The sequence below is a fragment of the Rhinoraja longicauda genome, chromosome 4 (assembly GCF_053455715.1).
Source record: "Rhinoraja longicauda isolate Sanriku21f chromosome 4, sRhiLon1.1, whole genome shotgun sequence".
In the NCBI taxonomy this organism is placed as follows: Eukaryota; Metazoa; Chordata; class Chondrichthyes; order Rajiformes; family Arhynchobatidae; genus Rhinoraja; species Rhinoraja longicauda.
In genome coordinates, this window is record NC_135956.1 from 51,960,424 (window position 1) to 51,972,811 (window position 12,388).

At 46.4% G+C, this 12,388-nt stretch overlaps 1 protein-coding gene across 2 annotated transcripts; it reads left to right on the forward strand.

Annotated features, from left to right (window-relative positions):
* The first annotated feature begins 883 nt into the window (after positions 1-883).
* Positions 884-8,707, forward strand: bloc1s5 (biogenesis of lysosomal organelles complex-1, subunit 5, muted). Of its 2 annotated transcripts, XM_078397726.1 has the most exons (5): positions 884-974; positions 2,820-2,902; positions 3,702-3,831; positions 5,354-5,412; positions 6,404-8,707. In XM_078397726.1, exons 1-5 carry the CDS (start codon positions 956-958, stop codon positions 6,575-6,577), a joined length of 465 nt encoding a protein of 154 aa, XP_078253852.1. In that variant the 5' UTR covers positions 884-955; the 3' UTR covers positions 6,578-8,707. The 2 variants fall into 2 exon arrangements, with proteins under 2 accessions (XP_078253852.1, XP_078253850.1); XM_078397724.1 differs by lacking the exon at positions 884-974 and having other exon boundaries at positions 2,463-2,902.
* Positions 8,708-12,388: the final 3,681 nt, after the last annotated feature.

A 12,388-nucleotide genomic window follows, 5' to 3' on the forward strand; every position in this document is an offset into this window, starting at 1 on the left:
AGACTGACATGGAAGGATTTGTAGATCCCCATTATGTACTTCAGCAAGGATGTTACCAAGCATCTGAAGGGTCCCTACCCTAAATGTCGGCTGTCTATGTCCTCTGGAGATGCTGTCTGACCCAATGAGTTACTCCAGCACTTTATGTTACCAAGCTGACCTTTTCTTTAAGGCTGTGGATCCCAGAGCTCCCTTTGATGAAGCTATGTGCATTTTGTGGACACTCATTCGAAAGAATATCTTGGAGGATCCAGAGCAGAGGCAAAGTGTGGGGCTTGTTGGCTCTGTGTTCCTCCCTCACGTCCACCCCCTCCTTGACTGCAGAAGGAAATGGTCATGCGTGTAATCCTTAAGTTTGGATAGGAAAAGTTATGGTGCAAACATAGGCAGGTGGGACTAGTGTGAATGGGGCATATTGGTCAGTATGGGCCAACTCGAAGGGCCGGTCCTCGTGCCCGATGACAGGGCTGCAGGTCCGCGCCCGCGAGACGCAGCGGTTGATGGAGGATCACGTAACCCGTGACCATCGGCGGTGCGGTCACGTGGCACGAGCAGGCTGCGGGATCACGTGTCCCACGGGGAGTGGGGTCGCCGCTGCGATCCCGTGCCCCCACTGGGCTCCGGTGAACTGCGCCGGGAGCCGGTGCGCCCCCTGCTGGCCACGACGTCGAGCCGCCAGACAGCGACCCGCAGCCAATCGGAATACCGGATCACGTTAGCCAATAGCCACCGCCCTTCCATCTCCCGCCAATGAGCTGCGGAGAAACCGCTGCTGCTCACAGGAGGGGGGGTGCAGCAACCAATGGGGGTGAGAGATGGGTGACGCTCAGCTGACGTCGCGCCGCTGTCGTGACGTGGGCTGTGACCGCACGGGGGGGGGGGAGGGGGTGGAGGTCGCTGATCCTCCCCCGACACCAGCTGACACCAGACGGCTGGCGGGAGGGAGGGAGCGGGGATGGAGCGCGCACGGAGAGGTCAGGGCAGGGGCGGGCGGCGCCTCGGGACGCGGTGTCAGGGGGCGGAGAACTAGTAGGGTCTGCGGAGGCCTGTGCTCGAGTCAAGGCGAATGGTCCCCGGGTCAGCGGGAGTGCCTGGGGGTGGAGGGGTTCAGAGGGTCTCCGGTGTTCTAGGGGTCTGTGCCACTGTGGTCCCTGATGTCAGGGGAATGGTTCCTCAGGGAAGAGAGTTCCCAGGGTCAGCAGGATGGTGCCTGGGGTCAGAGGGTGAGGAGTTCCTAGGGTCAGCAGGATGGTGCCTGGGGTCAGAGGGTGAGGAGTTCCCAGGGTCAGCAGGATGGTGCCTGGGGTCAGAGGGTGAGGAGTTCCTAGGGTCAGCAGGATGGTGCCTGGGGTCAGACAGAGGGTGAGAAGTTCCCAGGGTCAGCAGGATGGTGCCTGGGGTCAGAGGGTGAGGAGTTCCTAGGGTCAGCAGGGTGGTGCCTGGGGTCAGAGGGTGAGGAGTTCCGAGGGTCAGCAGGATGGTGCCTGGGGTCAGAGGGTGAGGAGTTCCCAGGGTCAGCAGGATGTTGCCTGGGGTCAGAGGGGAGGAGTTCCTAGGGTCAGCAGGATGCTGCCTGGGGTCAGAGGGTGAGGAGTTCCGAGGGTCAGCAGGATGGTGCCTGGGGTCAGAGGGTGAGGAGTTCCCAGGGTCAGCAGGATGGTGCCTGGGGTCAGAGGGTGAGGAGTTCCCAGGGTCAGCAGGATGGTGCCTAGGGTCAGAGGGTGAGGAGTTCCTAGGGTCAGCAGGGTGGTGCCTGGGGTCAGACAGAGGGTGAGGAGTTCCGAGGGTCAGCAGGATGGTGCCTGGGGTCAGAGGGTGAGGAGTTCCTAGGGTCAGCAGGATGGTGCCTGGGGTCAGACAGAGGGCGAGAAGTTCCCAGGGTCAGCTGGATGGTGCCTGGGGTCAGAGTCTGAGGAGTTCCTAGGGTCAGCAGGTTGGTGCCTGGGGTCAGAGGGTGAGGAGTTTCGAGGGTCAGCAGGATGGTGCCTGGGGTCAGAGGGTGAGGAGTTCCGAGGGTCAGCAGGATGGTGCCTGGGGTCAGAGGGTGAGGAGTTCCCAGGGTCAGCAGGATGGTGCCTGGGGTCAGAGGGTGAGGAGTTCCCAGGGTCAGCAGGATGGTGCCTAGGGTCAGAGGGTGAGGAGTTCCTAGGGTCAGCAGGGTGGTGCCTGGGGTCAGACAGAGGGTGAGGAGTTCCGAGGGTCAGCAGGATGGTGCCTGGGGTCAGAGGGTGAGGAGTTCCTAGGGTCAGCAGGATGGTGCCTGGGGTCAGACAGAGGGCGAGAAGTTCCCAGGGTCAGCTGGATGGTGCCTGGGGTCAGAGTCTGAGGAGTTCCTAGGGTCAGCAGGTTGGTGCCTGGGGTCAGAGGGTGAGGAGTTTCGAGGGTCAGCAGGATGGTGCCTGGGGTCAGAGGGTGAGGAGTTTCGAGGGTCAGCAGGATGGTGCCTGGGGTCAGAGGGTGAGGAGTTCCCAGGGTCAGCAGGATGGTGCCTGGGGTCAGACAGAGGGTGAGGAGTTCCGAGGGTCAGCAGGATGTTGCTTGGGGTCAGAGGGTGAGGAGTTCCTAGGGTCAGCAGGATGCTGCCTGGGGTCAGAGGGTGAGGAGTTCCGAGGGTCAGCAGGATGATGCCTGGGGTCAGAGGGTGAAGAGTTCCCAGGGTCAGGTGCATTGGTGTCAGAGATCAGGGGGCTCTCAGGATCAGGGCAGTGTCTGAGGTCTGGAGGAATGTGGGGTTGAGAACCATGGATCTATTGCCAAATTCCCTCCTGCCCAAAGTGTGTTCAGTATGAATTTACTGAAATTATTCTTTGGTGTTTCAGACCTGAACGAGGTTTATTCCAGGCTGTTTGATCACAGGCCTGTCGTGCAGGCAGAAATCCGCTATTTTATAAAGGAGTTTGAGGTCAGTATCTTTACATTAAAAATGTGTAACAGTGATCCTCTTCTGCACTCGGCTGCCAGCACTGTCATCAATGCCTGGCATCCTTTTACCTTTCTCTTTTTCATTGTTCCCAACTAGACCGCAGCTGATGTTACTCTGGAAGGCAATGCCAGTTTGCTCTTCCACAGTGTTGTTGATGTCACGTTGCCAACTTTTGTGTCTAGTACTGAGCCCAGTTACATTGTGTATTTGGCCATTTGTCGTTCCTGAAGGTGACAACGGAATCAAGGGATATGGGGTGAAAGCAGGAACGGGGTACTGATTTTGGATGATCAGATCTAATCATATTGAATGGCGGTGCTGGCTCAAAGGGCCGAATGGCCTACTCCTGTACCTATTTTCTATGTTTCTATGGCAAGAGAACAACTGAGTTGTGGAATTCACTGCCTGATGGGTAGATGCAAATGCAATAGTAGTTTCACATTGGGCAGTAGCAGAATAAAGTGCACTTAATGGCACGTGGAAATTAATCGTTTCCAAAGTTAGAGATTGGACTGATACAAATACACTGAAGGCCAGGATGGGCCTTCTATCTTATAAGGATACACGAAAAATTAACAAAGACCCATTTTTAATTTTGGTTTAAATTTTGGCCCAGTGGTTTTATCAACTGATCTATTTACCTCTGCAAAGAGGATATACAAGCCTTTCTGCCCTGCCTCTTCCAGGACAGATTGTTTGATGTCCAGTTATCCAATGATTGTCCGCTTTTTGGAATTTTGTTTTTATACGTATGGCCTTTCTCTTCCCCACGTTAAAGGAAAAGCGTGGATTTCGAGAACAAAGAGGGCTTGAAAACGTGAACAGTATGATCGAGGAAATCAACACACAGTCCTATCCGGATGCCTGTGAGGACCTGGGCAGCAGCATTCCCATCGTTCTTCCCCAATGTAAGACCATAGACGTTAACAGGATACTGACTTGGCACAGGCCGTCCTCGGGTTACGAACGTCCGACTTATGGACGCCCGTACTTACGAACGAGCTCCAATTGTATAAAATTCAAAAACCAACTTATGTACATATGTTGGTTCTTAGGAATGACAGAACTACTTTTCCTCTCTCTCTCCATCCACCTTTAATACATTCTTCTCAGTTTTATATGCATTTGATGCTATTCGTTACAATACTGTGGAGGATTGGTTACCACGTCAAATGATTTTAGTGTACTTTCCCACAAAATCAAGTTATGGATCTCTGTAGAAACGGAACTAGTTTGTTACCCAGAGATGGCCTATAACTTAATTGTTGTGAGCGGTTTTGATGGAATTAATTGGGAGATGCTGCTTCGAGAACAGGGCAGATAGTTTTCAGAGGACCCAAGTTTAAAATATTGTGATAGGGAGGTAAAAATATTTTCAAGTCACTGACCTGCAAGGCATAGCCTGTAAAGAGAAGTGGAAGCAGATTCACAAGTAACTTTCAAAAGGAGTTAATTAAATACTTGCAGAGGTAAATATTATGGGCCTTTTGCAAAGGAGATTGAGTTTTGTTATTAATGTTCTGGATATAGGCGAGAACATACCTAGAATATACCTTTTGCAATTTTGGTCCTTTTATCTAAGAAAGGTTAGAGGAGCATTGGAGGCAGTCCATCGAAATTTCACCAGGATAACTCCAAAGGTGAAGAATTGTTAAGAAGCTAAACAGTTGAGCCTGTATTCTTTTGGGTTTGGGGGTGATCTCCGTCAGACTTATAATATCATCATAAGACATAGGCATTGCCATTTGGTCTATTGACTCTGCTCCACCATTCGATCATCACTGGTCTATTTTTCACTCTCAACCCCATTCTCCGGCCTTCTCCCTGTAACCTTTGACACCCTTACTAATCAGTCCTGAAGGGGTAGGTATTGGACAAAAAGACACGGTGCTGGAGGAACTCAGCAGGCCAGGCAGTTTGTTTGGAGACAGTGGAGTGACGACATTTCGGGTTGATACCCTTCTTCAGTTTGATTTCCTAACCTACCCCAAATCGGCTTTTTATATGTGCATTTTCTATGTAGCTATAACGCTATGTTCTGCACTCTGTTTATTTCAATTGCATTACATGTACTTATGTTGAATTTGATTGTACTGGTAAGATATGATTTAACTGGATAGCATACAAACATTTTCACTGTATCTCGCTACATGTGACAAAATTGAACGAACATCAATGCTGCCATAAAAGCAGCAAATCACAGGCAGCTTATCAGCGCTGTAATGTGAGAGGTTGGTTGTATTGGGTGGGTAGCTCCCAAGTGATTGAGCCATGTCTAGTTGCAGCCCTAGTACCTGTACTGTTGGGGCATGTTTTGATTGCGGCCAGTGCCAGTGTTCCCTCCACCAAGCAAGTCGTTTTTCCATCTTGCCGAACACAGATCTCGCTCCTGGTGCTTCTAGGCTCACAGGTGTTTTCTCTTTTTTTCAGTGGAAGCTGCAATCCAAATTACAAACAGAATCCAACAGAAGGAGCAGGAGGCAGATCAGGTCAGTACTGCAGTGGAAAACAATACTCTTCCATGTTTAAACACATGAAAATAGCAGCAGGTGTAGGCCACCAGGCCTCTCGAGCCCACTCTGCTTATTCAATAAGATCATGGTTGATCAATACTGGCTTCAACTCTCCTGTGCCAGTTCTCTAATTCCTTAATTCCTCAATATATATTCCTCAAATATTTATTGATCTCCCTCTGCTATCGGGCTTCTGAATGGTTCTTCCATAAGCTGGGGTACAATCTGATTCTCCTTTACCGCATTGCGGACATTGGACTTTGTCTATGGAACTGTTGCGCTTTGATGTTGAGAACTGCACTCCATATCTTTCCCTTTGCTCTACCTATTGTACCGCTTTGCTAGTATATTACTAAAACTCTCATCTTGTATGCATGTTTGTTTGTTTGTATATATATATTTGTTTGTTCCCGAAATACAGCCAAAACGCTACACGATAGTGCAACAATTTTAGGCCCACCTTACTCACCATTGTCCTGTGGGGTGCAGTAGCAAGTTTCGTTCAAATTGTTGTTATATTATACCTACTTGCAAACTGCATTCTGTAAAGTTCTAAGGAAGGGAACCCTGCCTTAACCCCGGAAGGACATATATTTTTTATTTATAAAGTATACTTAAAAAAATTAAATATAATCACTACATGTCTTTCTGTGCATTTATCGTGCAATTAAATCACTGCATTCTCTTACAAAGTTGCAATGCTCCAATGTTTCTTCTATAAACAATGAACTTGTGTAGTGTTTGAGAGGCTTTTACTCAGCATTGATATGCAGTTCCTCAGTGTCCAGTAGGCGCTGAAACTGTGGGCCTTCCCCACAGAACCTCGCCGAAGCTGAACTGTGTTCATTGGCACCTCGTCACTCATTTACAGGTACAGAAAAAAAGCCTGTTGCCCACGAGCTGTCGGCATGAGTTTGGAAATGTCGAGATGTGCTTGAATGCGTGTTGCCCTTTATGTTGCCTTCAGAGTGACCGACTGCAAGCCAGCAGAGAGAGGCGCAAGGCTGAGTGGGAGGCCTTTGTGAAAGAGCAGCACCGCAAAGCCGCAGAGGTGGAGGCAGATCACACAAAAGCGGCCGAATGGCTGAAGCAACAGTATGCAGCGATGGAGAAGGACTTGGCAAAGTTCACCACAATCTGAGTGATCCTCAAATACTGCTCTTTCCTGACCAAGACCAAGTTGGATGTGACCACGGTGCTTATCACTGAAGCTGCAGGAGAGAACAGTGAAATTAAGTTATTCCATTCTGCATTTAGTGTGAGAGGGGCTGCAATATGTTATGTTTACAAAGGGTTTTTCGATGGAAGAAATTATACAGAAAATTTTCCATCACACTGCAACAGCAAAGCTGTAAACAGTTACAAATCACCTGGGCAAGCTGTGACAATGTTTCTATAAAAGCCATGCTTCAATGCTTTGTGATTATTGGTATAAATAACATTAGGAACGATATGTAGGTGGTGAGAAATGATGGACTGGCATTTTGTTTAAAGCATTTTGGAATTTGACATGCTTCTGCTAATCTACACGCTAAAGTGTTCTGTTAAGTTAAACTTCACGTATTTCTCAATTCCACGAGAGCTTTGCAATTTGGAGAGGAGAAAAACTGAAAGGAGTGCCCGTGTGAATTTATGAGTTATTGTCAAAACACATTCTTGGCAGCGTACTGAAATAGTGATTAAACCACTGGAGCAGATGAAATAAATATTTTAGATTGGTTTTGATAACATTGATATGCAGTCATGGTTTTCATCTACCACTGTGTTTTGACCCTCATCAATCACTGGTGCACCAGAGTAAATGCACCAACAGCAAGGAGTTTTAACAACTCACTATTGTGTAACCCAAGTTAAAAGCAAAAGTTTGGCGTTACTTAAATTTATTTGCGGGACGGGGTTGGAATGATCCTTTGTTCTTAAATGCAGCTCAAGGAACTCTTCAAAATGTCTGGAACATTTGGGCAAATTTGCCTGGCCACTTCAGAAAAGTAATTAGGCCACATTTATATTTGGAGGAGAATGTTAGCTTGATTGCATCGTATATGATATGATATGATATGATATGATATGTTTGACTGGATGGCATGGCGATAAAGGGTTTTCATTGCATCGTGGTATGCAATAGTAAACCAATACAAAGTTTAAAAAAAAGTAAGAATACTGAAGTCCTCACATTGCCATTGTGACAGATCTGTCCAACCTGCTGTGTTTTCCAAGATTTCATTACCTCTCTGTGGTGACAATCTTTTATTGCAGTTTTTGGAAACATTTTCTTGCAATTGGATGGGAAAGGTTCCTGCTGCACAGAGTTCTTTCTCCACTCTGATGCCATTTGTTTAAGAAACATTTAGATAGGTACTTGGTTAGGATAGGTTTAGAGGGATATGGGCCAAAGGCAGGCAGGTGAGACTAGTGTAGATGGGACATGATGATCGGTGTGGGCAAGTTGGACCGATGGGCCTGTTTCCGCGCTGTATGACTCTATGTAACAGAAGGTCATGGAGTCATGTGTTTGGTTGACTTTTCAACCAGAAAATTAACTGTTCAATTAACATCCAAATAGAGCCTCCCTCATCCAGTCCAGAGATCATGTATCTTGATTGATACCAAACTCTTGGTTTTGAAGAATCTTAATATTGAGCCCTATTACAAATTCTCAGGGATCTGAGCACAGAATTACCTTGTGGTGCATAGGATTGCCAAGGACAGGGCTGTGGACATTGTCTACATGGACTTTAGCAAGGCCTTTGACAAGGCCCCATATGGTAGAGGGGAGAACCAGGGTGAAACTCGTCCTTGATTGTGCTGGTGGCCTTGCCGAGGCAACATGAAGTGTAGATGGAGTCACTGAAAGGGAGGCTTTTTTTTGTGATGGTCTAGGCGACGTCCATAACTACAATTTCTTGTGATCCTGGATGGAGCTGTTCCCAAACCAGATTGTGATGTATCCCGATAAGATGCTTTCTACGGCACATCTGTAGAAGTTGGTGAGGGATTTTGGGGACATGCCAAACTTCCTAAGCCTTCTAAGGAAGTAGCAGCGTCGGTGTGCTTTCTTGGCTGTAGCTTCGACGTGGCTGGTCCAGGACAAATTGCTGATGATATTTATGCCTAAGAACTTGAAGCTTTCGACCATCTCCACCGGCACCATCAATGCAGAGGGGGGGGGGGTGTGTACTGCTTCGCTTCCTGATGTCAATCACTATCCTTTGACTTGCTGACATTGAGGGAGAGGTTGTTGTTGTTCTCATCATTATTGAAATTCAATTAATTGTTGTCTGTCTCATCATTATTTGAAATTCAGTTAATATAGTAAGTTTATGGGTGACAGCAACATTGATGGTATAGTCTACAGTAAAGAGGGTTATCTAAGTTTACAATGGGATGCAGATGAACTTTGCAAGTGGGCCAAAGAATAGCCGATAGATAGAATTTAATTCAAACAAGTCTGAGGTGTTACATTTTGGTATGTTAAACCATGGCAGGGCTTGCACATTAAACGGCAGGGCCCTGGATAGTATTGTAGAACAGAGATCTGGGGGTACTGGTGTACAGTTCCCTGAAAGTGGACACAGGAGTAGACGGTGATAAAGAAGGCCTTTCTAGGTTAATACAGAAATTGGGAAGAAATGTTAAAGCTGTTTCAGTCGTTGGTGAGGCCACAGTTGGCCAGAGTATTGTGTGCAGTTTTGGCTGCCCAGCTATAGGAAAAATGTCATTAACCTGGATAAGATGCGGAAACGATTCATGAGGATATTACTGAGACTGGGACATGGGTTCAGCTAGTGGGGTTGAACCAGAGAGAGAACCAGAACATTGGAGAAAATGAAGGCAAGTCATCGGTCCAGTAGTTGACAGGCAAGTAGAGTCATTAGTAGAAATCTTCTTTCTAAGTCCAACACCCACCCTTGGGTAGTGTATGGATAGGGCGACATGGTGGTGCAGGAAAGAGTTGCTGCTTTACAGAGCTTACAGCGCCAGAGACCCGATTCAATCCTGACTACGGGTGTTGTCTGTATGGAGTATGTACTTTCTCCCTGTGACCGCATGGGTTTTCTCTGAGATCATACATAAATTACACACAAATGCTACAAGACAGTGAAAAGAAAAGGACTAAAAAATCAATCGGTACTAAACGCAATTTTTTTTTAAAGTCCATGGCAGTGGAAGAGGTGATCTGTAATGTTCTGTTGCTGGGATAGGATTAGGGATGTGCATGGTAGGGAGATTGTGAGCTTTGGTGGGGCGTTCTAGAGAATGGTTTGTGGCCAGGTTAAAGTACAGCTGCCAGTGGTGGAGCAGTTACATTCCAGGATGTCAAGGGGATGGAATTGGAAATGCTAGGGTTCGTGGCAACGTGCGAGAGGTTCTCCATGAGATTGTCTGCTTATTAGGCACCTCAGGTTGTGGAGAGCCACAATACTGGCATAGAGTTGAAATGGGTTTCGGCCGTTCAACCACTCAGGCCTCAGTTTTTTAAAGGGAATGCAACAGAACTAATAGCTGTATCAAAGATAGACACAAAATGCTGGAGTAACTCAGCGAGACAGACAGCATCTCTGGAGAGAAGGAATGGGTGACGTTTCGGGTCGAGACTTCTTCAGACTCAGCATTTTAGAAACAGAAAATAGGTGCAAGAGTAGGCCATTCGGCCCTTCGAGCTGGCACTGCCATTCAATATGATCATGGCTGATCATCTAGAATCAGTACCCTGTTCCTGCCATTGCCCCATATCCCTTGGTTCCGTTAGCCCGAATAGCTATATCTAACTCTCTCTTGAATACATCCAGGGAATTGGCCTCCACTGCCTTCTGTGGCAGAGAATTCAACAGATTAACGACTCTCTGGGTGAAAATGTTTTCCTCATCTCAGTCCTAAATGGCCTTACCCCTTATTCTTAAACAGTGACCCCTGATTCTGGACTCCCCCAACATGGGGAACATCTTTCATGCATCTAGCTTGTCCAATCCCTTAAGAATTTTATATGTTTCTATAAGACCCCTTCTCATCCTTCTAAATTCCAGTGAATACAAGCCCAGTCGATCCATTCATCATATGCAAGTTCCGCCATCCCGGGAATTAACCTGGTGACCAACGCTGCACTCTCAATAGCAAGAATGTCCTTCCTCAAATTAGGAGACCAAAAATGCACACAGTACTCCAGGTGCGGTCTCACCAGGCCCCTGTACAACTGCAGTAGGACCTTCTTGCTCCTATACTCAAATCCTCTCGCTATCAAGACCAACATGCCATTAGCTTTCTTCACTGTCTGCTGTACCTGCATGCTTACTTTCAGTAGCTGATGTACAAGAACACCTAGGTCTCATTGCACCTCCCCTTTTCCTAATCTGACACCATTAAAATAATAATCTGTCTTCTTGTTCTTGCCACCAAAGTGGATAACCTCACATTTATCCACATTATACTGCATCTGCCCACTCACCCAACCTATCCAAGTCACCCTGCAGCCTCATAACATCCTCCTCGCAGCTCACACTGTCTCCCAGCTTTGTGTCATCTGCATTTTGTGTCTATCTTCGGTTTAAACCAGCATCTGCAGTTCCTTCCTAAATTAATAGCTGTGTCAGACCATCTGCAAGGCTTGTACCATGACCTGCCATAGAAAGTTTTACAATCCATTGCTGAGGTAATCTAGCCTGGGCACATTGGGAAGCATTGAGTTCCATAGAGAACACACATTCTTTCTGATGATATTGCTATGATGCCTCAGCATCACTTATCAACTCACGAGCTCAGTACCTACAACTGAACTGCATTCATAAACATACCAAACCACGGGTAGGAACTGGTTTGTGAGTTTTTTTCTCTTAACTCTCAGGGCAGTCTGCTCCTGCCTATTACTCATTGTTCAGGTACAAGTTTAACATTATCAGAAAATAAAATCCATAAATCATTAGCAAGGACAGGAAACTGAGGGGAAACGTGACCAAGAGATGATTACATCCGAAGATAGGCACAATAAGCTGGAGTAACTCAGCGGGACAGGCAGCATCTCTGGGGAGACGGAATGGGTGACGTTTGGGGTCGAGACCCTTCTTCAGACTTTTGATGATTACATTCTTTGAGTAATGCAGGTGTAGAGTTCAGCGTCAGATCTCATGATCCACAAAAGGGATCATGAAAGAAGAACTCAGCTCTTCATGTCTGGTTAGTGAAAGTTAGAGCAAGTCTTCTGATGTAATTTGGAAATCATCAGAAAATAGTTTAGTTATGATGGTTTGACTCAATTGACAGGGAAAGTTGTCTATCTTAAAATTAAAGAATTAATCCTGGTCAAGGATCATTGGTGAGCAAGTTTCAAATGCATTGTTTCAAATGCAAATTTAAACTGCTGCCAGGAGCAGAGTATGGTGTCTTTTTTTTTGTTTAGAGAACGTCAAGTCAAATTGAGTTTATTGTCATTTCCACAAGAATGGTGAGATTCAGGTACAATGAAAATCTTGCAGCATATCGCAACTGAAATAACATAAAAATATATTTTATACATCAACTTGCATCAATTATACAAGATAATGAAGAGAAAAAAGTGCATAACCAAGACAATAGTACAAAAACACAATAAACAAGATAATCGAAGTGCAAGAGGTGGTCTGTCTTGCGCCATTGTTAGAGTAGGATTAGGGCTGTGCAGGTTTATTCAAAAAACTGATTTCTTGAGACTGCACACTCATTTCACCCCTGCCACCGGGAAGAAGGTACAGGAGCCTGAAAGCTCTAATGTCCAGGTTCAGGAACAGGTTCCCAACAGGCATCAGGCTATTTAACACTAAGCTCTGAACTGCAATAGACTTATTATTATTATTATTGCACTATTGTTTGTTTTTTCCCTCTCGTTTATCATATTGTTTACAGTGTGCTATGTTTATATATTCTGTTATGCTGCAGCAAATAAGAATTTCATTGTTCTATCTGTGACACATGACAATAAAAC

Bases quoted from the DNA above. Each gene is read 5' to 3' on its own strand.
- bloc1s5 (XM_078397724.1), top strand. From the start codon at position 2,786: ATGAATTTACTGAAATTATTCTTTGGTGTTTCAGACCTGAACGAGGTT. The intron at 3,832-5,353 runs GTAAGACCATAG...TCTTTTTTTCAG, and splicing joins TCCCATCGTTCTTCCCCAAT to TGGAAGCTGCAATCCAAATT. The intron at 5,413-6,403 runs GTCAGTACTGCA...TGTTGCCTTCAG, and splicing joins AGGAGCAGGAGGCAGATCAG to AGTGACCGACTGCAAGCCAG.